Below are 27385 nucleotides of genomic sequence, written 5' to 3'. Positions count from 1 at the left end.
TGAATTTTCCCACCAACAACTGTGGCAGTTGGCCCAGATCACAGCAGTGACATGCTGCCAACAGACTGATCAACCTCACAGCAGACTAAATTAGAAATACATTTCCACAGATTAAATTTCAGAGGACTGTGATGCCACTTTAAACTCCATTAGATTCTGCTCCTCACAATCCTTTAAACAAACATAAAAGCTAGCAAACCACCCCCCTCCATCCCCTCCGCCCACCCGCTTTACCAGAAGTCCCAACAGGATGGAGGCTCCATATTGGACCAGAGTCAAGACAGATATATTAGCAACCAGTTCAAAGCTACCACTAGCCTAAAATCTCATAGAAGAGAAGAAAAAAGAAATCAAACCATGCTGCATTAAGGTGAGAAAACCTCAGCAGGAATCTACGGGTGGTGTTGACCAGTGCTGCTTGCAGATGCACCAAAGACCTTAGAACTGGAAAGGGGAACTCAAACACAAGCTTTGAAGGATTCGATCCACTAGGTAAGACTTTCGCAGACAAGCCCTATCTGTAACAAATGCACACCCTTTCAGCAGGTAATGGGACAAAACAACAGCGAGAGGCATCGTTCCAGCACATCCAAGGATGGAGCAGTGACTCGCTAAGGGGACGGGGTGGGGGGGCACCTGCCAAAAGAGAAACATACCACAAAAGCCAATACAAAAAGTGGGAGATTAAACTGAAAGATGCTATCTTCAGTACATGACTTGGGACACAGAGCCATGGAAAGTCCCAAGAAAAATGACCACTCGGGTAAGGTCTCCTTCTTTAGCTTACTCGGGACGGTGAGGTGTACCTCAAGCTAAGGTCCCCGAGTCTGACAGGAAGGCTTGCAGACACACACCAGTGATCCCAGACACACACCACACAGCTCCAGCCAGGCTCAGGCACCTGTTACTGTGAGATAATTCAAGTATCTTGCTGCACAACTTCAGATGCCTCATCTGCATTTGGGTTGCAGCGTGGAGGAGCATACCTGTTTTAGTTATCACCATGGGAACAATCCAGCTTTTGGGGCAGCTAAGAACAACGGCATCCCCTCCACCCACTGTCAGATGAAAAGCCTCACTCAGAGTGAATGATAAAGGACAGTGAATAGGTAGAGAAAGGGAATTTCCAACCAGATTTCTCCTCTTGCAGGAACAAGTACTCAGGCAAGTTAAGCACTTCTTCAGTTTATAGACAGACAAAACAAAGAAGGCTGGGGAGGACTTAGGAGAGCTAGACAAAAACCCATTCAGGATAACAGAGCTCTAAGCATGAAAGAAATTTCCTTTTGCACTATTACTGGCCTCATTTTATGGTCTTTACAACCATGAACTCAAATGCTCCTGCTGCAGATACAGTCAAATTGCGGAGAGCTGAAAAGCACACAATATATTCAGGTGTAGCACTAGTACATTTGCCTAGTTGCTAGTCGGTGTGCGGTGCTACAGCTCATTCTTTGAATTAATGTCCCCATAGGCTGCTGCGAGACTCCTACCTCGAAGACAGAGGAAAGTGAGAAAATCTTCTGTCTTGGGCTTCCTTTTGGAGAGGTCAGAAATCTGAGTGGCGGGAGGGGGTAACAACGGCTCCACTATCTTTATTGGAGTTGTGCTGGGACTGTTTGGCTGGGACTGAGCAAACTTCCTTTGTGCTTGCAGCCTTGGCCTGTGGAAACAAGAGCATATCAGAAACACGTTAGGCAGAACTTGCAGGAGAGACATCAGAACATAAAAATTCACCATTTAAAAAAAAGAAGAAAAAAGAAAGAGACATCTGAATCCATCTCCCACTAACATCATATCCCTACCTATGTCAATTGTGAAGACAGTATTTTATTTGCTTTACCCTCTGGTATCTTCTCTGACAATTTGGAAAATCAGAAAGGGAACATCTTGACTATAAAATCTGTTACTACTATTTCATATGTTCCAAGTATTTTCTTGCACATCATACAGTAACAGTTTACCATTCACTTATTTGGAAATTAAATCTGTATTTTGCACCATGAAAATGTAGACATTTTCAAGTATTAGTGTTCTTTGTTTCTTGTTCTTAATTAATTTACAAATGAGGTTTATTTTAGCCCCATTAAGGTTTTAATTTATTCCAATCTGCTAGAATCTTATTTACATGGTAAAATATATATTAATAGATAAGGTATCTATGTTAGTACCCAGTTCTACAAAAACAAAACCTTTAGGGAAAGATACTTTTAACACAGAAAATATCAGGTAAAAGCCATTAGATTTTTGTTCCCTTGGTCGCAGCCTAGAAGACGGTAAGCAAGGAGGTCCGGGGTGGGGTTAAGTAGTATTTGTGACAAATTCGTAAGAACAAAGGACATGCATGGAGTGAATTTGTCTCAGTCCTGGTACTGGGTGATGGACTGACACTCTCTGGTAAGTTTTAGAGCATCCCTGGGTACAGCTGTAGGAAATGAATGGATGCAGGTGGTTTTGGCAGTCAGGCTGCAAATTACTTCAAGCCTATTTGAAGGCTCTGATTAACTGCTAGGTGGCAATGAATGTGATTTTCTTTAACATGTCTAGAACGCAAATTGGTATTAGGGAAAGCACTTTGGGGCAGGACAGATACCCAGAGGGGGTCTTGCTGGGAACCTGACTCAGCTCAGCATTTAAGAACATGCTAATTTCTCACTTAAGCAACTGGGATTCTAATTATGATCTTTATTACAGCTTCAAAAAGGAGAGAAGCTACTGAAAGAACTTAAAACCTCATTGAGAAAGGATGCAATTTTATGTCATTTTCCTCCCTAATAGCAGAGTATTTACATAATGTCAAACTGAAACACATATCAAATAACACTGAAGGAAAAGCCAGGTCTTGTCACTCTGCAGCAGGCTTCACTGTTATGACTTACAGAAAGCACAGTTATCCTTCAGCATGGATGAAACACGCAATTGGCAAACCTCTTCTTTTTCATGGATATTAAACTTAAATAGTTGAGTAAGAGGAGGTTTGTTACTGTATTTTAAACTTCCACAGTTTTGTGGCTAAAATGGAAGGGAAAAAAAGAAGAAAATCCCAGCAGTGTTTGTATACATATATACACATCCCCTAATGACAACACAGAACAAAAGTAGCATCAGCAGTTTTATCCCTAAACTCTGTATAAAATTGTCCGTATCCTCACTATCCAACTCCCACCTCCCCAAACAACAAAAAGCACAAGCCATACTTACTGCTTATTTTCATCTTCTTAATGGCAAATATAGTATGGTGTTTATAATTTTTTTATCGTGGTTTTTATAATTTCTGAACTGATTGAACACATCGATTTCCTCGTATCTATGAACAATTATCTTTCCAGAATGAAGGTCTTGTACAGATCTGCCTGTATATCCCCAAAATTACTCAGATTGCATTGCAAAGCTCTATTCCTTCAAGCAGACTGAGGACTCCCGTGCAGGATGAATGGGATTTTAATTTCAACCAACTACATTTCTCTCACCAAAACCACACATGCGGCCAGAGAAAAACGCTTTGTCTTGGCTTCTGTTCTGCACAAAACTTATGGTCTCTTGCCAAAAAACAGACTGTAAAGGTTTGCAAGCAACCCTGCCTGCTGCTCTCATCTGCACAGCGATTCTTCCCCATCAATGTGCTTCCTCAGCTTGGCTGTTAAAAACATACACTATCCACTCACCACATCTCTGAAACTACCTGCTCAAATCTCACTTGATAAAAGATGAGCAGTGAGGAGGACTCCACAACCACCACCACCCCTAAAAGTAAAGGTTAAGCCTGTTTCGTGGTTCAGAATTAACCCTTTGCAGCAAAGATCTGCCAGGGCTGTTTGCAGCGCCCCTATTATCGGTCCCTAGAGCATTGAAAGAGGATTAGGGAATGACTTGTAAGTTCAGCATAGACATGAAACGAATTAGTGAGTTGGAAGTACTTTTGGTTCAGTCTGCCTTTGAAAATACACTCTCCTCTAGCCATCCTTCCCCAGTACAAACAATTCCCTGCTCGTTTTGTTTGCCCACTTCCCACAGGGCATACGGCCTGGCAGCATCACCAGCTCTTCGCTACCCACCATGGTCCTGCAGGGGCCCTTCATTTCGGTGAAGACAGTGAAAAAATGCCAGACCTTCCCTCCACCCAGCTTCAGGCTATGACCGTGAAGGTTTGCTGCTTCCTGAGGAGGCTGTGGAGACTTGCTGCGATATGGCCAGATGTGTCTGAGATGCTTCTCCTCAGACACCTCTGTTGATGTTTGCTGTACTTCCTCCTGCTTGGTTTGAGCTCACCAGTGCCTCAAAAACAGGCCTGCTCCTTATGAAATACCAATTTTTTATTAAAACCCTGAGCAGTTACAGGGCGTAGCCATCACCAATTCAATTTATGAAGGCTAGTAAACAAAGGCACGCTTTTGTGACTGCAGCGCCCTTTAGATTTCTGCAACAACTACCGTTCTTTGCATGGATAGGCATGTGCTCCATGGGCTTCTACTTCTGCGCCTGAGGGTGTACAGAGCAAGCCATGAGCAAGAAACAAGCTATTCTGTAGCTACAACACACCAGGATGAGGCACCGAGGTTAGGAAACAAAAGCCAACCTTTTAAGCAGCTTTTGCTCCAGATTTGTGTAAAAATGACCAGTTTCAATGGTGGGTCAGCGAAGGAAAAACATACATTTCAAAACATGGGCAACAATTTAAAACTGTCTCCTTGTGAAGGAGTGTATGCATCTTAATAACCTCATACGTCCCCATGAAAACCTCTAGAAGCATAAAACCAATTATTTCGGGTACGGTTTCACGTTACACTTAATCCAATACAAGTGTGAAGCTGCTGCCAAAAAAGGAGGTACCCCGCTCCACTATGGTTACATCAGATCAAGCATAGCAGCCCGTTGTACTCACTCACACACCACTTCTGAGCAAGGCAGAATAGGTAAGGAAGTGATAAAAGTGCTTAGAAAGACGTTTTGTGTGTGATAAACATGTAACACCACCAGTCTGGCTTTGCTCTTTGCTTGTTAGTGCAACGATTTCTGCTGGAATGACCTATTTAGCGTGCATTTGGCAACAGGAGGCAGATTGGCACAAGTGGCAAAAAGAACAACAAAAATCCTGTTTGCATCCTCAAAGTAAATTACTCACTCTGTCCTCAATGAAAGGGTATGTACGCTATGTAAGACTTGCAAATATGCAAACAGACAAAACTTTGCAAGAAGGAAAAGGGTGAGGGAAGAACTCAAAACACCACCACATCTAAACATCATGCAAACGCCTGACGTGCAGCCAGAAATATCCGGACTATTTAAAAATAAATAGTAATTCCCCTTCTCTCAACAGAATGTTATTTTCGTTCTACTGCTTTTGGGAGACTTCACCACCTACCTATAACACAAAGTTCAAAAAAACCTCAGCCTGAGGAAGCCTCACCTCCTTTTGGTACGCTTTTCTTCTACTGAACCAACTGTTTAGGTCCGAGACAGCAAATTACAGCCAGAGACTAAAACTCCACAACAAAATTATCCTGAGTGTACAAACTCAGACTAGGCTGGAAAACATTTCTCTCCAAAGCAAAATACACTTTCTGAAGCTTTTCCAGACTGGAATTTATTTTTAGTTGAACATTTTAAGCAAATTGCATTTTTTAGAATCAAAATTTGTTAGCTAAAAATACTTCAGAAATGTCTTTTAAAATAGAATATCCTAGCACCATTCCTTTAAGCTTGTAGAAAAGGACATGTTTAGAAGAAAACACCTACTACACAAAGGCAGTCTTTGCAAAGCAAAGCAAAGCTCCAGCTAGTAATACCAGTCTGTGTTAAATTTAGTAAACATTAATACTCTAGGTAACAGCGCATGCTATGTTAGCTACAAACCAAGTATTACATTATCAGTATGCAAGATTTAGTTGTACATCGGTACAAAAATCTGACAATTTTCAGTTTATTACTCCATAACTCCTAAGTGAAAGCAAATCATATCATAAGTACTATAAAACATACACGAAGAACAACATGCACAATTGAATTGATAATATGTATGCATTCATACTATTTATAATAAATTCTGGGGTTGAGAGACTGTCCTCATACGTAAGCATCTCAGCTGGGAAGAGATTTGCAAAACAAACTATCTTTTTCAAACGTTCTCTAATCTCCAGCAATCTGCAGGTTTTCACAAAACTTCCTGCTTGTTATATACTACAATATTGCTTGCTGTTTGGTCTCACAACCTTTCACTTACTCCTTGAACTTTGCTTTTGCCTTCCTTATTTCCTGCTTTTCTGTTGCCTGATATTTGTCCTTCCTTATAACAGCACCACTGAAGTTGGATTTCCAAAGCCTACAGGAACCATAGCTTGGATAGCTGATTGAGTGTCACCATTTCGTTATTAATTCCCGTTTTCCTTTTCAGTGCAGTGTATTTTTCACTTTCTGAACCGCTAGCGAGCAGCCTGCAAGCTAAAGCGAAGGAATCTACACCTCTGTCTTCCTAAAAGCAGCGTCAGTATTTGGTTACTTTGCTTGTGTCACCTCTCCTGAGAAACTGCAATGTGAGTATTTGTCGATATTTATCACATTAAAATCACTACTACTAACCAGGGGTGATGAGCCAGGAATACAGACTTGCTTAACTGCCTGATCTAAGGCTAGCTGTTGAGCAACCATCCTCTGTCAAAACACATCTTTAAATGGGGAGAGTTTGGGTTTCTTGTTACTGCTCAGTTAGGCTTTGCAGTTCCCAGATGTCTTTCAGTATTACGCCTCTCAATCTGGGCAGCGGAAATTCAGCGCACCGTGTATTTACGTTTTTCCATCCAGGGGTTTGCCCTCGCACAGATACAGCTGAGCTACGTTCTGTGGGACCCTTCCCATATTGCTGTCTCAACCTGTCTCATACAGCTACACACAGTCGCAGTCAAACATTATGGCTGTCCTTCCATCAGCCGCTAGCACCCATTACAGGGAGGGCTCCAGCACAGACAGGCACTCTGCCTCACCGATTTTTGCTTTTGCGCTGACCACTCTGTGCTAGTATCATTATAGTTTCCCCTCTGCTGTGTACCTGGGTCATTTATTTCCTTACTATGACACTTTGCTGGCTTGGCAAAAGAGTTATCTCTGAGTTTTACTTGTCCCTACCCCAATCTAGATCAGGTTCGAAGCGTACCATCTTTTGTTCTCATCAGAGCCGATACGCAACTTACACGTTTTGTTTAATTGCACTGTACAACATGACACTCGGTCTAGCGCACAACATGCCTGTTTGCAAAGATTCATTTGTGTGTGCAGCTTCATTTATTAAGGTAAACATAACTCTAAGTGATAGGCTGTAGATATGTTCTGCCCTCATAAAAAAATAAAAGGTAATTTAGGCTTTAATAGCCAGGTGTCTGCTGCAGATCAGATGATTATCAAGTGTGTAATTTCCAGCTCAAAGAAAATCAACCACGTGACAGGCATTTCTAGGCAAGCCCAAGGTTAGCATGCAAAACTTGGTGCTGGAGGTATCATTCTTGACAGGACAAATGGGAAATCCTTATCACCATCGCATGCGCCAGAGGGAAGCATGGCTAAGCTGTATTTCACCCTTTCACTCCTGAGAACAAGCCCAAGACATTCACTCCAAACAGTAACCTTCCAGAGGACCACCAGTTCATGAGAACAGGGCTCCAGAATTCAAACCAACAAGCTGTCTACATCAACACTGCCAAAACTTAAAGGAAACAATTTCCCCCGCCCGCAACTGTGAGGGTAAACATTACTTGGAGAAATGAAAAAATGGGGGGGGCGGGGGGGGGAGAGCGGGTGTGTGAAAATTGTCCTCAATACTGGGAGATCTTGTTGGCTCTTCCTGGATCACACTGGAGTTCAAGTGTTAGCTCTGGCAGTACTAGGCAGCGTGTCTGTCTGTCTGTATTCATAGACTGCTGCAACCACTGTGTCCCAAGTTACGACGTCAGATGAATAACCAGCATCACACCAAGAGCAGAAAGCAGGCATATGAAGGAGTCCTTTGAACTGCATTTCCTCTCCTGCATCCCCCTAAGCTTCTGGGATAATATTTTCTGCCTGTATCAGTGGTATCTGTTGCCGATTTCAACAACATGCAAGCTCGGTCACTGCTGCCAGCAAGTCTGCAGTAGTGGAAACCAAGATTCAGTCACCATCTGTGTCTCTGTACCTGTTTGTATCAGGAAGGAACTAGAGGGTAAGAGACCTGGTCACTCCCATCCACGCAGACACCAAGTGCAGGTAATCCGTACAAAGCATGTGGTCCCTCTAAGATTGACTCCTTCAAAATGTTTTGCAAGATCATGTAATCCAAGACACAACCCAGACTGGCATTATTAAGTAATTCTTAATCCTGTCATCTGATTAGAAGAATCTGGGTTCATTTTCAGTAAAACAAACATTCCAGTAAGGTTGAATGCAACAATTTTCAGAAGTTATTTTTACTGAGCCCTTCATTCACTCAATCTTTTTCACCTTCTGTAGTCCAAAAATTTAAAATTGGGCCTAAATTAATAACACAATTTTAAACCAGCCTTAAATTCTCAAGTGAACAAATCAAGGTAAAATACTAAACCCATCTCCATTCCAGCCTTGACTGTTGAGCCTAACAGGGCACATTTCCATACATAACACTGCTTGCTCTAAAACTTTAGCCACGATGAATGGATGCGCATTTTCCTTTGGGTTTTCTTGTTTGTGTTTGTTTTAAATGGGAAACAGTTGGTTTCTGAGAAGCTCCTCTCCTGCAAACAATGGAAAGGTGCTTGGGAATGACATTTAATGAACGATAATTGAGCTAACCCATATGCTTAATGACTAGTTCAAAGTACAGCTGGCAGCTTAAACTTGTTTGCTAAAAACTGCTCAAATTATCACTAATTCTGGAATCACCTATTTTTCCTGACCATGCTCACTGATCACAAGATGGTATTTGTAGTGTCCAAAACTGCCTCACTTCAAGCAGTTTAGCAGAGATACTTACAGCCACAAAGTGAAACAGCTATTAAAACAATGTACAAGACAGCCTTGGGCAAACTGGGAGTTCTTAAAAGCTGCTGGACACTGCTTACCACCCCCCCACACCATTAATTGTGGAGGAACCTGACAACTCCAGCCACCATATACAAGCCTCGTATATACTCCAACTCGCGTATACAAGCGGCCACAATGACATAGAGAGGTAGACCTTGCCTGCCAGACTGAGGCCCATACGAGATGGTATAAATGAAGTTGTAGAAAACTAAGACTGCATTCAGATTCCAGCTGTGGGACACGACAGGTTGCATAAAGCCACCCAGGCTAAGCAAGCCTTCAAATTCATCAGTCCACATGAGAATCTAACAGCATTGCTGCAGACACTTCACTGTGGGTCCTACAAACACTCCTCCCAACGCCCCAGTTATTGCTGACAGCCTCACCACCACAGCCAACAGCATTCAACTGGACCAGCTCAGATATGCTCACACAAGCTACAAATGTGCATAGTAATGCAAAAGCATCCCCACTGAGAAGGGACAAGAAGCAGGAATGTATTGCAGCAGTCCATTTTGGAGGGGGCTGTGTCCTGGATACATCTCCTTTCTTGCTGTTCTCTGGGATATGCATGCTGCAGCTTCTGATACTAGAAAAGACATGTTGACTCTATGGGACTAAGCTATAGCGGGAGTCACTGCATTAGTGCGGATCAGTGCTGAGTGCTATTTGATGAGCACTTATTTCAGCAGTACCATCGGTTCAACAGCTTCCCACTCCTCCTCACACTTCCTCCTGTTCACAGCTTGCTTGTGCTCCTGTGCCATGCTCTGGAGCCATTCTGCAGCGCTTCTCATCTTCATCTGCTACTTGGTTTTCTTCACCGGAGCACCCTGCAAGCTGCTTACCAAGCACAGATACCTACAGAAGCACTCAGCAAACGGAGACCTGAGTTACCGGTTCCTGTATCCAGAAATGGGGGCTGCCCCTCTTTTCTGGCAGCGTAGCCCACGACTCCCCAGCTTGAGCCAAACCCACCACCCCATACCAGCAAGTTTTACAGGAAGCACATCACCAAGGAGTTACTTTAGGCTAGGCCATTTTATGCTACGCTGTTGCACAGAGAAGAGCATCACCGCATACCAGAAAATTAAAATGCAAAACCATGGCAGCAGAAAAAAAAAAAATTAAGGAACTTGTTCACATTTGCTTGTTTTTTTAAATAATCACTAGCAGATGTCTGAGCAAGTATTATGCCCTGACAAACTTTTCTTCAAGGAGGAACCCACAAAAATAAAATTATTTTTTCACATTAAACCCTGTCCCATGTGCTGGAAGTAAACAAGGCGAACTCCACCCTAACAAACACCTTCCACACTGGTAGGAGGATGTAATTTCCAGTTCACTTGCACGGTCTCCACCTACTGGCAAAGAACCGGCAACGTCCTGCTGCCTGGATTTGCTACAGGTGGAAGAGCGAAGCAATCCTCCTAGTTTTCTGATATTCAGTAAATCCAGCGTGAGGAAGCCTAGCGGCACAAAATGGTCTCCCCTTTCACTTCACCCACTCTGCAACACCATCCTTCTGTCTGCGTTGGATTTCATGTAACAAGGTCCTTGTTATCTATCACAGATTTTTTTTTTTCAAAAGCCTTTTTGGCCCTACAAAATGTTAAAACCTGCCCATTTTCATAAAACTCGAATGCTTTCCCCCTACTTAATGACACAGAAGCCAAAGCTACTTTTAGCGCAACACACTGTGCAACTCCAGTATTCTTCTAGTATCATTTTCAGCGTTCTCAGACATCTGAGGGACATCTGCAAAACCTGTTTGCTTCCCAGTTCCCAACCAGGGGACATTAAACAAAACCAGCACAGTTCAGATGACAGAGCTTCCCACTTCCTTACTCATGCAACACCCTCTGGCACTACACGAAACCCCAGTTCCTGATAAATTCAGTGCTGTTCTTTGTTCCATATTCCTCTTCAAAATGGTTACGGATTCAGACTGAATGGTGAATGATATGCCAAATAATACCAAACATATCAGCAGCTCCCTCCCTAGTAATCTGACCAACTGCTAAAACTCAAGAGGATGCAAGATCAAAGCTATGCGACTGAAGGAAAATTCTCTTTTTGCTTTGAGCAGCCTTTCTTCTGCAATTGTGCTTTTTTTTTTTAAAAAAAAAAAAAAACAACTAAAAAAACCCCATGTTATTTTACAGATCATTTCATTCTTGTTTTCCAATCTCAGAAAAACATGCATACCTCAACTCTTGCAATCTTTCACCTTCGCCCTAAAAGCAACTTGCACTACCCAGAAAGCCAGAGATTACTTCTGGCAGAGATGTCAGAAATAACAGTGTATGGATCATTTTAGCCATCATCTGAATGGCTGAAAAACTTCCTGTTCAATTAAGTCCTCCGTTAATCCCTACCATTTGAATAAAATTTTCCATCTGCTGGCAGGAAGTGATAAAAGTCACACAGTCAGTAGGTTGGGGGCATTTTAACCTCTTGCAGAGGTTGTGGCTTGCAATTTAACCACACCTGAAACCAGATATCTGCACTTCCCATGGGGCCAGCCTTTCGAAGGCTCCTCTACCATCTGGCTATTACCAGGGAGTCAACATTTCTCTTGTAAAACTACAACGTTTAGATGCACAGTGAGACAAAAATAAAGAAAAGACACAAGGCATCCTGTATCTGCTGCACAGACTTTATTCTGATAAGCAGCAAAGTGATCACTTTCGCATAAAACACCCATCAATCACATTCACCATCTTGCCAAAAAGGATTACTAAATAGAAACACAGGAATGAGCTATCGAGGGGAAAAAATAAAATAAAATAAAAATTGGTATATTCCATTATGTGAAACCTACACTATTCTTATATAATTCTGAAGATAAAAGACAAACTTTAGCAGGTGCTATGTCCACTTTTTGGTCTCTTCTCTTTTCCTACATCATTGTAATTTTTTGCATTAAGTTTCTCTTGGAAGCAAACCAGGACCCTCTCCAGGCTTCCTCCCCAGGAGTCAAACAGCCCATTCTTGCAAGTCAATCAGGCAGATGCAGTCAATAGTCCCAGTAACTCTGTTCATGCCTTCTTTCAAGCCATGCCACATCCTGCTACCAGTCAAACCGGCCTGAAAAGGAAAGGGGCCATTCACGCCGCACCTCTTCTCTGAGGGACACTAAATCCTGTGAGAGGGGGCTGGCTGGACTGCCAGAGCACGCTGCCTTTCTCTTCCTCCTGAATGCCAGATGAAGTAGTTGGGTACTAATGATATGGATGGAAACTATGGTTACAATTCCTGTGCCACCACAATCTATAGCCTTCCTCACAGACTTTCTTTCTTTACCTGCAGTAGTAAGTATTCAATACTCTCTTGCTTCTTGCCGCATGTGTCGGCTCGGGAGACTCTAGTAAAAAGATTATTAGGTGCGTATCAAACTCATTTTGGTACCAGGTAATCATAGTAAAAACTGTGTAAAAAAAACATAGTAAAAACACACACACTCAAACTGTGCATACACACCACAGATTTGCCTGGGAAGTGACAAAAATACAGTCCCCTCTAGGAAGACTTTGTTCACAGAAGAGTGAGATTTATCAATGCTTCATCTTTCCTAATACCCTCCTTACTTTTACTCTTAGGATACGGCAGTATGTGAGCAGCAGGATACCTGACATTTGATAGTACAACCCAGACAAACTAGTTTGCTGATGGTGGAAGGAGAAAGTCATGTTCCCTCTAGTCCTGCATCCTGTTGTGGACTTGGACCAGGAAGGGATGGGAAGGCACTGTCCAGGCAGAAGCAGGGCAAAGGGAGTGGGACCATACCATTCTGGAGCAGCAAACCACTGCACTGCCTCACCTGCATCTTTCCACCCTAAATGAGGGGGCTGAGTTTGGTTTAAACTGATTTCAGCAGCAGCTGCTGCAGAAAAAAAGGTACGGTGTATGTTCTTCCTTTCTTCTCCAGCCACACATTCCTGCTTATGCCAGCACTAGAGCTCCTGAGACCCCATAATCAGCTAGCTGAGGAAGTCAATCTAGCTGAAAATTAATTTATAGGGGTTTTTTTTTCCTTTGTCAGGTTGGGCTTCATAAGCACAGAAATGCTGGTGGTGGCACAAAAGAGGTGGCAAGAACTCACGGGAAGGAAGAACAGGACTGCCTTTTCCAGTAGCAGCTTGCATTAAGATCATGGTAAGCTGACTGAGAAACACATTAGTTACTGAACTGTAAAACTTTAACAGAAAATGTGCCTGGCAGCAATGCCAGTGTAGTCCCCTTTGCTGTCTTTTGCAACAAGGAGGCTAGTCTCCATGAAGACTTTGCAGCAAGGAAGACAAATTTGGGTGGTGTTTTTTGGTTTTTTTTTTACTTGATAACCTTGGGGTTTTTTTCTTTTCTTTTTTTAATAATGAAAAGGTCTGATTTCCTGCACTTCTGCCCCCATGAGCAGACCACCCACCACTCTTCCCTGTACCAACACGAGCAAAGCCCCAGCTTACCAATGTTTAAAATAGGAAGGAGAGGATGGCATTCCAGATGCTACTGACAGTGAGGCTGCGTGAAAGCCGAGCACTTGCTGATCTAGATGCTCCATGGGAGAAGCGTCCTGCTCGGCAGTAGCTAGCACATCACTCCCAGTGGGCTCCTCTGGAAGTGCCCCTGAAGTGTGGCTGCCCTGCCAGGGATCAGCTGTGTCCAGCCAGCACTTCATGCCAGGGCCCAGCCAGAGGGGACACCTGACAGCAAGAGTAAAGAAATGGCCCCGAGAGCAGAACACTTGTACTTCCCAGGAACACATGCTTGCAACAACCTTAGGGTCACGTTCAATACCTGTCTCCATTAGTCTAAACTCACTCTGATACTTAATTAATTTCATACTTAGAGAGGAGACCATCTTCAGCCATTTTAATCTGCTGCTAACCGGCTCTGTGACAGGCAGCGAGATGCCTTCCTCTTACCACGTCACGCTACAAACTCAACCTGGCACTAAAGGACTTCCCACTGTATATGTACATACACAGACATCAACCTTCTCTACACTTCTGACACCTAGTCTCAAACGTGAACTGCGACACCGAGCCTCAAATGCGATAGCCCCAGCGCACACACACCTTGCTCCTTGCTGCATCCTAGTGCTTTTACTTGCAACCTGATCCTCCGTAACAGATTGCATACCTAAGCTTAAACTTCTCCTCAGATCTGCATTTTTCAGTCTCCTTGCAAGAGAGAGGTTCCTGCCCATCACTACAGCTGGCCATGCCCATCTTTCAAACCCCACTAGAGTCAAAACCGCCTCTGCCACAGCCCATCGGTAGCATCCACTCAGCCCTGTCACCTGTGGCTCCAGTGGACAGGAGACCCCCAGCAAGGAAACCCCACCTCACTAAGCACATTCTTGTAAATCTGTCCAAAAAGCTCCAAAACACTGTGGTGCTTCCTGATGCCACCTCTCCTCCTCAACAGCACCGAGACAACGTTTGGTCCTCAGGCAAATCACTTTTCTGTCCCTTTCCCAGGCTAAAATTAGGCACTGACAAAAGGCAGGCAGGCAGAAGGATTAAAATCCTATGAAAAATGGTGTGTGCGTGCACCCATGCCTGTTTAAATTGGATGAGGACCTGAGGCTGGTTTGCCACACGGCCATGCAATAGGTTGTGGCAGAGTGCTCCCACACAGGAGCGGCAAGAAATTGGCAATTACTTCAGCTAGGACCACCGGTGAACATTCAATGAACTCTCGGCACCAGTTCATTTAGCTCTCAAAATCCGTGCATCTGAAAGGCAATTGGTGAAAACGCCATGCGAAACCCTGCTGAAGAACGAAAGAAGCAAAATTGGAAAGAGCACTTGAGCAATAAGAGAAAGCAGGCAATAAGGCCAGGAGGAATAAAGAAAGTAAAACATTGCGAGGGAGTGCGAAGAGCTGTCGGTACGTTCAGGGAAGTGGAAGTTACCTGAAAATAAAATGGAAATCCCACAAGGACCAGACAATGGAGGAGAGAACAGCAGTGCGGCCGAAAACATGCCTGATTAGAAAACTGCAGAAATCTGACAAAATAAGCAATGCTTTTCATACCCAGCCAACTGCTGAGCCACAGGTAAACAAATACATGGAGGATTCCATAAAACCCCCGAGTATTTTCTCTATTTTAAATTATATTAATTATGGGTTCAGTAGCTAGGGATACTGTTCAAAATAACAAACAAATGCAACCACAATGGGTTGTGTAAGCAACTGCCCTTAGCACTAAAGGAAATCTTAATAGCTTGAAGGTGAGAATTAAGTCAACAAAGTCAACAAATAAAATAAATGCATCTTTTATCACACCATTACCAAGGGAAGAAAATGCCAAAAGGCAGAACTAGAGATGCTTCTCCTGAGGCCTTGCTGGCAACACAAGATTGCCCCAATTTAATTAAATAAGTTTTGTTAAATCAGTTCAAATCCACGTGGACTGTTATGGGTTAAGAGTAGGTTAAACCAGTGCCTTGTTGACAGATAAATCAAAAAGACAGCCTGTTCATACAGCCTCCTGTGCCAGTTTAACTTCATTAATTTAAAAGCTACATCTTAAGTTAAATTAACATAAGCCATCTAGAAATCTCAGCAAAGCACCACCACTAAGACTTGAATGATTTTGGATCAGTAAATCCAAAATGACTTCTAAAGCTATCCCAGATTCCAGCCCACCTATTCCAAGACCTGCTGTCTTCTGTGACAGTTTTCTACTGCAGGCAGAGGCAGATTTTGTCTTTGGAAGAAATTTAAGCTATATTTCCATCTCTAAATTTTTAAATTCTTTACTTTGGAAAAGGTACTGACTCCAACCTCACATTTTGAATCTATATGGGCAATATTAAAAACATAACATATGGAGACACCCCTAGCCTCACACATTGTTCAAAATCTAGGTACGCGTTTTGCCTAACGTGCCAATCTATATTTTTGTGCATTCACCAGTGCGAGGGACTCCTCGCAGCCAGGCAGCTTTAAAAGTGTTCCAGCTCTTCCGTGCATCACTGTTACATAAATCTGCAAGATCAGAAGCTACACTAGAACTAACTGGGTCACTAACAGTATCCCTCTTCATAGCTACTGTGTGACCGTAGCCAGCCCAACACAACCGATCTTGTTCACAAAGCTTTAAACTGAATAAAATTAAACCTATATAGGAAAGTTTTGCTTTATTTGATGTTTTATACATGCATATACATGCACACACACATACACGTATACATATGTACATTATCTGCAATAAAAAGCAAGGACTGGAGACAAAGATCAGAAATATGAATAGCCAATTTTTAGATTACTATAATAAGCTTTGCAGAAGGTATTTCAAAATTTAATGAGATAATAAACCATCATAATTAACTGCATTTTACATACCTCTCCCATTCCCTGAGGGGAAAGAAAAGCTTTAAAAACAATCAGAAACCAAAACTCAACACTCCTCCAGACTTAGTAAGGAACCCATCCTACCGAAATCGGTGAACCAGACACTGTAATACCAGCAAAGCATGCCTCTGAGGGAACTAAGAGTTTAAGCCCGTTTCCAGCTCTAGCCCTTTAAAGAAGGTTTTTCTAAATCCAAATGAAACCAATGGAGTGCCATCACCCTCAAAGTGCAGATGTAAAGCAAAGCAGCTGTGGTTGCTCATGTCTTCGCCCAGCATTAGGAGTGTCAAATTAAAGACTACTCAGTTTGACTGAGCGGTTCCTTTAGAAGGATTTAGCAGCCAATTATTACATACAATCATTTCCCTGTAGAAAGGAGGTGTCAAGGCGAAAACCAGCAGGAGAAAAAAGGAAGGAGGGGGTGGGGGGGAATTGAGCTATGTCATCTTCAACAATCCAATAGAAGCAGAGAAGATCTGTGGTATCAATCCCCACCACATGTGGCCGTGAGGTTCCCTGGGTTGTAGGGGACAAGCAACAAGTCAGGGCAGCTCTTAACACCCCCTTTCTCAGTAGACAGCAGGGAACTCTCTACCAGTATTTCTTGGCAATGTTTTGGTGCTGCCCGTTCCATTTATCGAAGGAAAATCATGCACAAGGCACAGTCTTTGGATCATTATAGCTGACCCAGAACATCAATCTCCCTGATCTAGGCAGCTGCGATGGAAAGTGAGACATGTCAAAAGCTAGGGTTCATCATTATTTAAATGAATCATTTGAACACTACTATCAAAGTGCTACTTTCCCCCTCCTCAACTTGTCACACTTCTAGACAAATACAAAGGAAAACTATGGCACCTTAATTTATAGTATCTCAGAAACAACTCCTGGCAGAAAGAAAGTATCGGTCTATAAATACTGTACAAGTAGCAGTATAGATTGGAAAACTGAATTAATCAGCTTCATAACACAGTAGGGTAACAGCAGCTACAGGAAAAATGTGGGCTAAACCCAAGTTTCCCAGTGCTAAGAGCAACTTGATGCAGAAGCTGTGATACTGAAGTGAATCTGCTCACGAAGCAGGGGACATTCGTGACCTAGGGAAACTAAGAGTCATTTCTGCGTCGGGATGCAGTAGAGAGCGGGGACTTTTCAGGAGAAGCAGTGAGAGCCTATGGTTTGTGAAATGCTATTCCAGAGCAGCGCAGACGGACTGTAGCTGTTGTCAATGGAGACTTTAGATGGCTGAAGTAATCAGCTATCCAAAAGAAATAGCTATGGCTTTTAATACCATCTCCAAGAAAAGAGCAGCTATTCCTTTATTTCCTATAAGAAATATAAATCTGCAAGAAAAAATTAAAGCCCTTGAAGCAGAGGGGGTGGGTGTCTACGGGAGGGACAGGGACCTACAAAAACTGCAACTTCCACAAGAGGAACTCCAGCAATTCTGCCTAATACATGGCATGGGGGGACTCTGGGATGCCACCAGTCAGGGGCTGGTTGCTGCAGATGTCAGTAAGCAGTTTGTTTTCATCAATAACACAAGGTGCCCAGTTTTACTACGTTCATTGTTTATGAGAAAACACAACTGTCTTATCTTTTATTAGCTGGCATTTCTCAAGGTTCCCTGCCTTTACTTTTCTCTCCCTAGTATAAATGAGCACATTTACAAATAATACAGCCTACGAAGAAAATGAAGCTCACACTGTGGAATGTTCATTGTGTGAGGCTGGAAAATTTAAAGCAATGATAAATGTATTAAGTTACGTTTCACGTATCATTAAGTAATGCCAAATTCTATCCTTAAAATACCCAACTTGATAATGCAGCCTTCCTAACAGAGGGGCGATCCCCCAGCAGAGACGGTGAAACACCGCGCTGCATTATATAATAACATTTTCCAGAGGAATGAGCAGAGCGCTTTCTGCGGTGCACAGGGAGCGTACAAGCTGTCACTGTGCACTCAGCAGCATCTTCTACGGGGACAGTGTAGCAGAATCAAGTAACTCGTGGGTGTATTAAAGGAAGAATAAACGACGTTCAAGTAACATCCATGTTTTGAAATGCAGGTAGTGCCTAGCATCACTGCATCGCCTAATTAAAATCCACATGAACTCAAAGCGACACCCATCCAGAAGTAAATGACTCTCACGTATGCACCTCAAATATTACCTTTGCCTACTTATTGAGCTGGTAGAGTGCAGCTCTGCACTGCGACACCCCCCTTCAGCACCAGCTAAACGCCACTGATTTATGTGTGCTGGCATACATATAGAGGAAGGGGGGGTTAAAAGGGGGGGGGGGGCGGCTGTGGGGGGGTGGAGTGGGGACCAAACACAAAATGCAATCTCATCTCACCCCACTGAAGAACTCTCAAGGGCTTGTCAGCTGACAAGGTGTGCTGCTGGCACTGAGTATCGCCAGTGCTCAGACCTTCTTGCTCTGTGTTTCATCTACCCCAGCAATGTAGCTGAAAATCTTCATAAATCCTCCCTCTGATATTCAATCTGGAAAATAACCACTGTGACACAATGCTTTGGAGCTTTTAATTTCTACACTCGTTAAAATAATTAAGGAACTGAGACTGACATTAGGTTTTTTGTGGGGTTTTCCACGTCCTCGTTAAAAGGTTCCATGGCCAACATGACTCAGAAATTTAGAGCTCATTATACAGAACCACCTAAATTAGTATTCCGTTCATGGGCTTAATAGGTATTTAAGCAATGTAAGAGACAGGTTTTGTTTTGTTCTTTTTTTAATTGATAGAATAAACTGTATTCAAATGCTCAGAAAGTCTCACTTGTCTGTGAAGCAGAGAGAGCAGAATGAGCTGAGCACAAACAGTCCAAGGACCCTTTGTTGCCAGTAAGGCAAATGAGACCAGTGGGTTTCCTCCTCCACCTCCAAGCCCTTCGTAATTAAAGACAGCAGCTTACCTAATGTTCAGGAAACATCGTAAACATTTGTTTTCATTAAGGCTCATATTGGGAAACCACGCAGATTCTGTTGAATAAAACCTAGCAGAAAAACACTTCGGTAGAAAAGGTTGGGATGGTCCAAAGAAACAGCAGGGTAAGGAACAAACAAGCAAGAAAACAAGGCAGAAAAGTCAACAACTAATTCACACATCCTGGACTGTCTAATGATCACTAAAGAAGTACAGAGAGGAACACAAACAGAAAATAGATTTCGGTTTTAAGGACTAAAGGGTTTGGTGCTTTTCATACAAAATTACAGCAAGCCCTCAGAAGAGGTTACCTCAGAAGAACAAAACATTCTTCATACTACATGAAAAACAAGAACCTGAGCGGAAAAAGCAAAACAGACTCTGCTATCCTTATTAAATATTATTAGGTGGTAGGCAAGGGGGAAATCCAGGAAGGCAAGAGAAGACTTTCTTCTTCCTACATTTTACTTGGGACCATGAATAACACTGCCCTACATCTTCAACACATGCCCTCGAAGTCCTGCCTTCTTGATATCTAAAGTAAACACTGTCATATTGAAGGGGCAAATAGGGAAATAAATCTCTGCATAGACACTACCCTTGCACTACTACTGAATGGTAGAAAAATTAAGTTTTCTTCTGGAAGCATGTTGCTAGAAAACTTCCCCTAATTTCCCACCCAAAAAAGGGTGCCTGACTGAACAGGGTATTCTATTTAGTAATAGGAAAAAAAGGATTTCTGAATGCATGCATGTCCTCCAGCCTCCACTTAAAGAAGTTTTCGTCAGGTTTGGGTTTTGTTTTGGGTTTGGGATTTTGAGGGTTTGTTTTTGTGGTTTTTTTTTAAGTTGGGAACATCAAGTTCTAAAAGACATGTCCCTGAGCAGTGAGAAGAGTCTTGGGAAAAAAGCACACCCAGAGGACAGGAGAGATCAGAACAAGTGGATAGTATCAGGGTCTGGAAATCTGCCCAGATATTTAAATATTGTTGTCTGTCTTCATGTCAAACCCTACTTCAGCCCAAAGAGCCTTTAAAAATTGTTCTATGAAGACATGGTATACAAAGATTAAATTCACACTTCTTTTTAGAAGACAGAGTAACAAGAACTTCTAACAAATTCCCTTTTAACTTGCCTTATTCATGTCAAAAATTAGAAATCATGATGTGACAGAGCTGCATTTCTAACAACATCAGAGCTCTATCTCAGGAAAAGGATCTTCCTCTCCAAGAGCTGAGAAGAAACAAGATACAACAACAGGCCCAGACCCTGCCTTTCTTACCCATCCCAGCCCAGAAACTTCCTTCCTCCATGGCAAGCAGACCAAGTACTTCAGCAGTGACCTGTCAGTGTTCTGCAGAAACTGGGAAATTAGCATACAGCTGCATCCCCAGGCTGGCAGAGGGCTTTGAACAGCACGTAAAAAACCCGATAGAGAAGCAAATCAATCTGAAGCCTTGTACTGAAGACAGCATATAACACCAAAGAACGAGACACACACGCAACAAACAGCTAAACCAGTTAAATTTCCTGAAACTGGACAGTTTCAGAGTAGGGGGGGGGGAACCAGTGCTCAAGAAGATACTTCTTAGAAGGTGAAAATAATGACCATAATTTGGAGTAAAGTTCCATATTGGGAAGTTTCTATGACTGAAGTAAGAGTAACACAGTGTGGTTTAGGAAACACAGGGTACTTTTGTTTTCTGAGCTATTTTTGTTGAACTGCCCTGTAACACCGAGTAAAAATGTAAAGGAGAGATTATTCCGTTTTTACTATGAATGGCACATACTCTTTGTACTCCCACTGAATTAGTAACCCTGCACATAAGCTATAGCTTCAGAGGAAACCATGCAAGGTAGGACCTTCAACACTAACACATAGTTGGCACAAAAGGCTTTGCACGAACAATCCTGTGGGTGAAGAGGACATCTTTCTCTGCCACTAAAATAATCAAGTACCCAACAAGTATGAGACCCATAATCAGCAGCCATCCATTCAATAAACACTTAATTTCTCAGAGTTCAGACCAACCAACTTCAACAGAGGCAGCAAGCCAACACGAGCCAGGTAAGAGTCTGGGGAAATACATGGCAGAGAGTATGTGGCATCACTTTGATGGCTCATTCTGTGGTGTAGAACTCCAGTATACATAGACTAACAAAACTGAAAAGGAAAATAAACAAGACTGTTTGCTGAAGAATCTGGAAAAACAGAAGGATATTAAGCAGGGCTACTCCAAGTGCAGTCAAAACCAGGGGCACTTAATTTACAGTGTTCTTCAGCCTGCAGACGTCTTAGGAAAATGTCTGACCCACTGAAATCAATAACGAATAAGCACCGTCTTTCAGTGGATCCAGGAGTTAACTCTTGTTACTTAAAAATAGATTTGAATGCAGTTGTGCTGATAAAGCACTCTCAAAATCCTCCTTCGGGGAGATAATTTCTTGTTTGTTTATTTATGAATAGCTATGTTAATTTAATATCAGAACAAGGAAGTGGAAACATAAATACATAAATCAAAAAATTGACACATATATATAAATAAATAATTTGTTTGTACTTTACTCTTCAAAACAATAAACATTACTCCCATCTTAAATCCCTCAAAACTCTCCCAATTAATCTTGAAGATGGAAGAGAGATACAGCGATTTAAGTGATGTGCACGGCCACACAGTATGGCTAGAATTTGAACAGGCATGTTCCCTACCTTGTACCTATGGTACTAGGCTACTAGAAGATACTGTGGTTTTATTGCACGAAGAGGAACAAATGTTTGAAGTCATGTTCTAGTAGGGTCCTGTGACTGTAAGCTTCAAGGAAGAAACAACTTTTTTTTCATGTGTTCTTTTTCTGAATTACTCCAGTTAATTCTCCTGACAAGAACAGTGTGGCCTTTACTCAAATGCTGTCTCCCCTATTTTTCCATCTCTCTTCTGATTCACCTTTAAAGTTTATTTTGCAGTCCATTTGGAAACTGGAAGCAATTAAATACTCTTAAACTGGTATGGCATGTAGCACATGTATCAAGAGTAAATTTAATGACGAGATTTCTACATAACAGAAATGAAATGAAACTGACAAAAACAAAACCTTGATTGCATGGTAACCTTTGCCTAGCTATGACTCAATACTTACAATCTAATTTTCAGGTAATGAGAGGATTTCATAGGCCTAAAGACATAAAAGTGAGGTTCTCAGAAATTGTGCCACACCTGGTTTGTCTTCTAGTTCTCTTACAAATCAACCAGGTGGGGTGAAATAGATTTCAAGAAAAATCAATAGCAGTCAATATTTCTAGTGTAAGACAAACATAAAAAGTCAAAGCACACCGAGGTACCACAATTAGCAGGCCAGCTTGGTTTCAGGCTTCTGACCTAAGAGTCAGGGGGGTTCAAAGATTTCTCAATCCCTGTTAAGAAAACTTCATTATTTTCAATGTGCAGGTGTAAAGAAGACAACACTAAAAATAGAAGTAATCAAGAAAATCCCAGCTGCTCACTTTCACAGCAAACTAGACGTATGCAAAAGAAAAACACGAGACTCCCTTCTAAAAAAAGAGTTGATTAAAATTTTAGAGTAATTTATTTTTAAATACACATTTTGCTTGACAACTTGCAGAACAAATTGTCACAGGGCCAGGAATAATCTAAGGCATAATAAAAGAGCACAGAAGACAAAAAGCAAAGGGTTTCAGAGTCCCCCAACCTCACCAGGAAAGAGGAACAACCAAAAAAGAAGAGGTATTCGCTTGCTTAGAATAAATCCAACAGCAACGTTACCCTGGAGGGCTGAGCTGATCGGGGCTGCCTGCCACCACCAGAGGGGTTGATGCTCCTCTTCATCTTTCTCCCCATGGCCACCTCTGCTGTGCTCACCGAAGTGCCCAGGGGGTCTGTCCCCGAGACCAGTCCCACTAACCTAGCAGAAACCCATCTGCCTTTGCTTTTGCTAGGTGGCAAACCATGCCAGAGCCAGCACAAATGGGGTCAGGGGAAGCATGGTGCTCCTTATCATGTATTCCCTGGCTGCATAGTGGGCCATTAGGCTGCAATTTCAACCCAAGGCTCTCAACAGGAGGCAAAGTGATTTGTAGTATCTGACCAACAGCGCAAGGTAGGGTATTTAGGCAGTTGTAAAACAGAGGGACTTCTCAGTAGGCTCCTGATTGTGGAAAGCCACAGATGACAGTGCTCAGGAGGCCAAGGGAAATCAGTGCAACATCGCAATTCATAATCACCTAGGGCAAGATCTCCCTAAAGAAAGCAGGAAAGCCTCTGAAGATGCAGCTACCGTAAGAAACAAGCGTTCATCAAAACAGCAGTGCAGCTACACCAGCTTTCTGGGTGGGATGTCCCCTTGGCCAGGTAGTAGTGGTAGAACTTCTTGGTTGGAGAGCACATTTCAAATCTCTAAGTCATTCAACAAACCACTGACACCAAGTGAAACAATGCTTCCCCAAGACTAGGGGTTCAGAAATACAATAGCACACGTGCGAAGGAAAATATCCTATTTGTTGCAGAACAGCCGACTACCCAAACATCCACGTTTCTCTGCTAAAGCCGGAATATATAAAGCTGTATAAAGAGCTATCAAAATTATGATGAGGTGCAAAGAAAAGTCTCTCAGACTTAAAAGGCTAACGATGTGCTGTCTCAAGTTTTCATTTCTTCATCAGAGAAATTTTAACTTGCACCAGAATATGTTTATATTGAATTCCAAAAGCTGACATTTAAAATAAATAAATTCTAAAAGCTATCCTAGACACTCAGCATACATACACATACACATGTTACCAGTTAATTAATTTTGCAGAATTATGACTCCAATGAACAGCTCTTCAACTGTGAAGAAAGATCAAATCAGATAATAGCTCCAGGATTGACCCTTTTAACTAGGGATCTCCTCACTCCCTACTCATAGCCCAAATTTTTTATTCATATAAATGAGTATCTACAGGATTTCGTGAAAGTGAAAGTGTTACAGGTAAATGACATGTTGCAATAGAAGAGATATTAGAAACAAGGTCTGTAAAAAATTTACTTACTTTATTGAAAAGATAAATAACAGCTGCAGGAGCTCCAGGAAAGGAGGAGGGCAAGGGAGGAGAACAGGAAGAGTGGACAGTCATCTCCATAGTAACTACCACTATGAAACTCAGGGGAGAACTTGTCTGAAAGCTGAAAGAAGGATGCTACCAGTGGAAATAGACTGTAATACAACTAGGGGGAGGGGGGGGAAAAAAAAAAAGAAAAAAAAAAAACAACTTGCAAATAATTTGCCACATGGTCAATGATCCCTTAAGCTTTAGTTTATTTAATCAGAGCCAAGAACAAATATCAAGAGAGAAAAGCAAAGAAGGAAAGCATAAAATCAAAACATAATGATGACATGGCCATTACTGTACAAATTATTTAACAATAAACATACCATTAAAACAGTAAAAATACAAATGTTCAGGTTAAGAAGAAAAAAAAAAAAATCAGCTTCCCTCAGGAAACCCTGTGCTACTAGATGCAGCAATGGAAGAAAATAAAGGAAAAGCACTATACCAGCATAAGCTAGGCCGTATATGTAAAATGCTTGTGATTTTTCTATCAACACAAGAGACCTGAGAAGATTCCAGAGAAGATATTTACAGTGAAAAAAGATCTATGCTTTTCAAATTCAGTTCAGAGCTAGAAAACTCGTACACTCCAAAGCTTCAATGCTGGTGATGAGGACTGCCCTATTTCTGACCAGTGCTCACACCACCCCACACCTCTCTCATCCATCTGGGAGTCTTGAGACCCACTCCCTACCTGGGATAACATCTGCTTTGATCTGACCTATAACAACTCTAACACCCACACAGTGGTCAGTTTTGGTGAATCAGCAGTAGCCCATGCTCACACTGCCATTTGCAAGGAACATGTCAAGAATATACTACTACAACTCACACACTGTCCAGATCAGCCACAGGAATAAATACAGAATAAGTCTTCCTATAGTTTAAGGTATGCCAAACCAGCACACGGTATAAATACAATCGTCAAATACTTACAAAAATTACAAAAATAAAAAAATAAAAAACCAAACCAAAACAAAAAACACCACAAAAAACCCCACGCACATATACTTAAAACTCAATGTTAGGATACACTTCCACTTTAAAATATTGGAATGGTGCTCTGCTTGTTTTTTTAATATCATTACCTTTGCAGAGCACATAGGATAACATTATTCCAACCCAGGCTGGCTTTTAACTCAGCACACATACAAAACGCTCGGGTCAGAATTATAGCAGAATGATGTTGTATGCACAGCCCATGGTAAATCTCCTATAAATGTCCATATAAAAGAAACAAGATGCTTCCATCACCAGTTTGCTTAAATATTAGTTAAAACGCAAACTAGGTCTTACAGCGCTTAGCAGCAAGATCTTCAGAGACGTTGTTTGGAGACAGGAGAAGCTATAGTAATGCAGCCTACTAAATCATGTCCAGCCTACCAACAAAATGAAAAATTTCTTCTGGCAAGTTAGCCTTATATTCCAAATGCTAGACTGAATTAAAAGATTAGGAGCCCACTATTACTACAAAGTAGAAAATATCAAGAATCTTCAGACTGTACTTCCCATATCCTTTGTTTCATAATCCTTCAAAAGACCACTCAAAAGTGGCCTTACTTCATAAAATCATTACTCAGTTTAGTTTCAGCAAACTACTTACTGCCAAGTATTACAGCATTTTACATCTTTAGTTCAGGAACAGGTTTCTGCTTTTCCATTCTTGGCCTTTTACTCTTCCTACAATTATTTTTATCTGTTGACATCTTTTTAAGCTCAAATTTTAATTTTATGCAAGAAAATGAATCTGTTTCATTTAATTCTGAAATCTTACCCATACTTGATGGTGTTGAATGTTTTATCATTAAGTAATCTCTGCTTTTCCAAAGGAATAAGATGACTACAAATGCTAGGATGGCTAATTTCTGGGAATCAAAATTTTAAAATAGAATTGCAGTCTTTAAAATAACCTAACAGGAAAAAAAAATGGCATTGCCATGATCTTCAAAATACAATTATATGCCTTTTTTTTCTTCCTGTCTTTGATTTTAAATTCATTTGGGGGGAATTATGAATGGAGGAATAAGTGGAAAGACACTAATTTGAAATACATGTGAATGTTTGGGTTGGTTCCCCCCCCCCCCCCCCCCCCCATTCATGCTCCAGGATCATGGAAATTGATTCATGGAGTGAGCAGACAAAGCTGCAGGAGATCTGGTGGGCCTCAATGTTTCTTTGGTGAGGATGCAACATTCTACCTATGAGGGTAACACGACCCAAAGCAAAAAACACACATATTTCAAGTTATCCATGTTTCTACTATTTAGGATGAGGTAGCCTGGCTTTGGAACAGCAGCAACAGCCAGAAACAGCTAAGGGCACAGCAAGGAGTCCATCACTGCTGACGTGACAAAATCCCTGGGAAAGTCCACCACATAAAACATTTCTCCTGAAGTAGCATGGGGCTTTGGGAAGAAAAAACACTCACTAGCTGTCCAGATACAGTCCTCAATGGACAATGGTTTTAATACCAACCTGTCTTTCTGAAATGCCACTTGATTGTCCATAAATGCCTTACTCTCTGGACAGGAGAGTAACAGAAAGATTAATTTTCAGAGAGAAACAAAGTCAAGAAGGTTCTAGAAAGAACACGTTGCTCCTCTTCCCCAGATCTCAGCAGCAGCAGCCTGGGCACTGGGCTGAGCCATCGATCAGTAGCTGAACTCTAATATCAAGCTAAGAGAAGGGCAAGCAACAGCAGTTGCACATGGAAAATGATGGAAGAAACCAGATGCAGCACAGAGTTATGTCAACCCAAACATCAGGCTAGAGTCTTATATAGACAGTGGCTTATGTGCACCAAAAAAACTCACACTAACACAAAAATTTGCTTGGAAAAAGTGTCTTTCAGTACAGAATCAATTATTCCTACATTGGTTCACAGCAATGTCTCCCTGGTATTTAAGCAGTCAAGATCTGGCCTATGATACACAGGGCTGAGAC

At 41.9% G+C, this 27385-nt stretch overlaps 1 protein-coding gene across 3 annotated transcripts in view; it reads right to left on the bottom strand.

Moving 5' to 3' along the window:
- The window catches only part of JARID2 (jumonji and AT-rich interaction domain containing 2), a 224186-nt gene that overhangs the window by 64791 nt on the left and 132010 nt on the right, over positions 1–27385 (bottom strand). For all 3 annotated transcript variants that reach the window (XM_075052293.1, XM_075052291.1, XM_075052294.1), the window contains one exon: positions 1494–1663. In XM_075052293.1, the coding sequence (XP_074908394.1) occupies positions 1494–1663 (170 nt within the window). The remainder of the gene's footprint in view (positions 1–1493; positions 1664–27385) is intronic.

This window comes from Buteo buteo, chromosome 20, assembly GCF_964188355.1.
Source record: "Buteo buteo chromosome 20, bButBut1.hap1.1, whole genome shotgun sequence".
Classification (NCBI taxonomy): Eukaryota; Metazoa; Chordata; class Aves; order Accipitriformes; family Accipitridae; genus Buteo; species Buteo buteo.
Note: the sequence above shows the minus strand (reverse complement) of the source record. Positions and strands in the feature narration are given on the sequence as shown.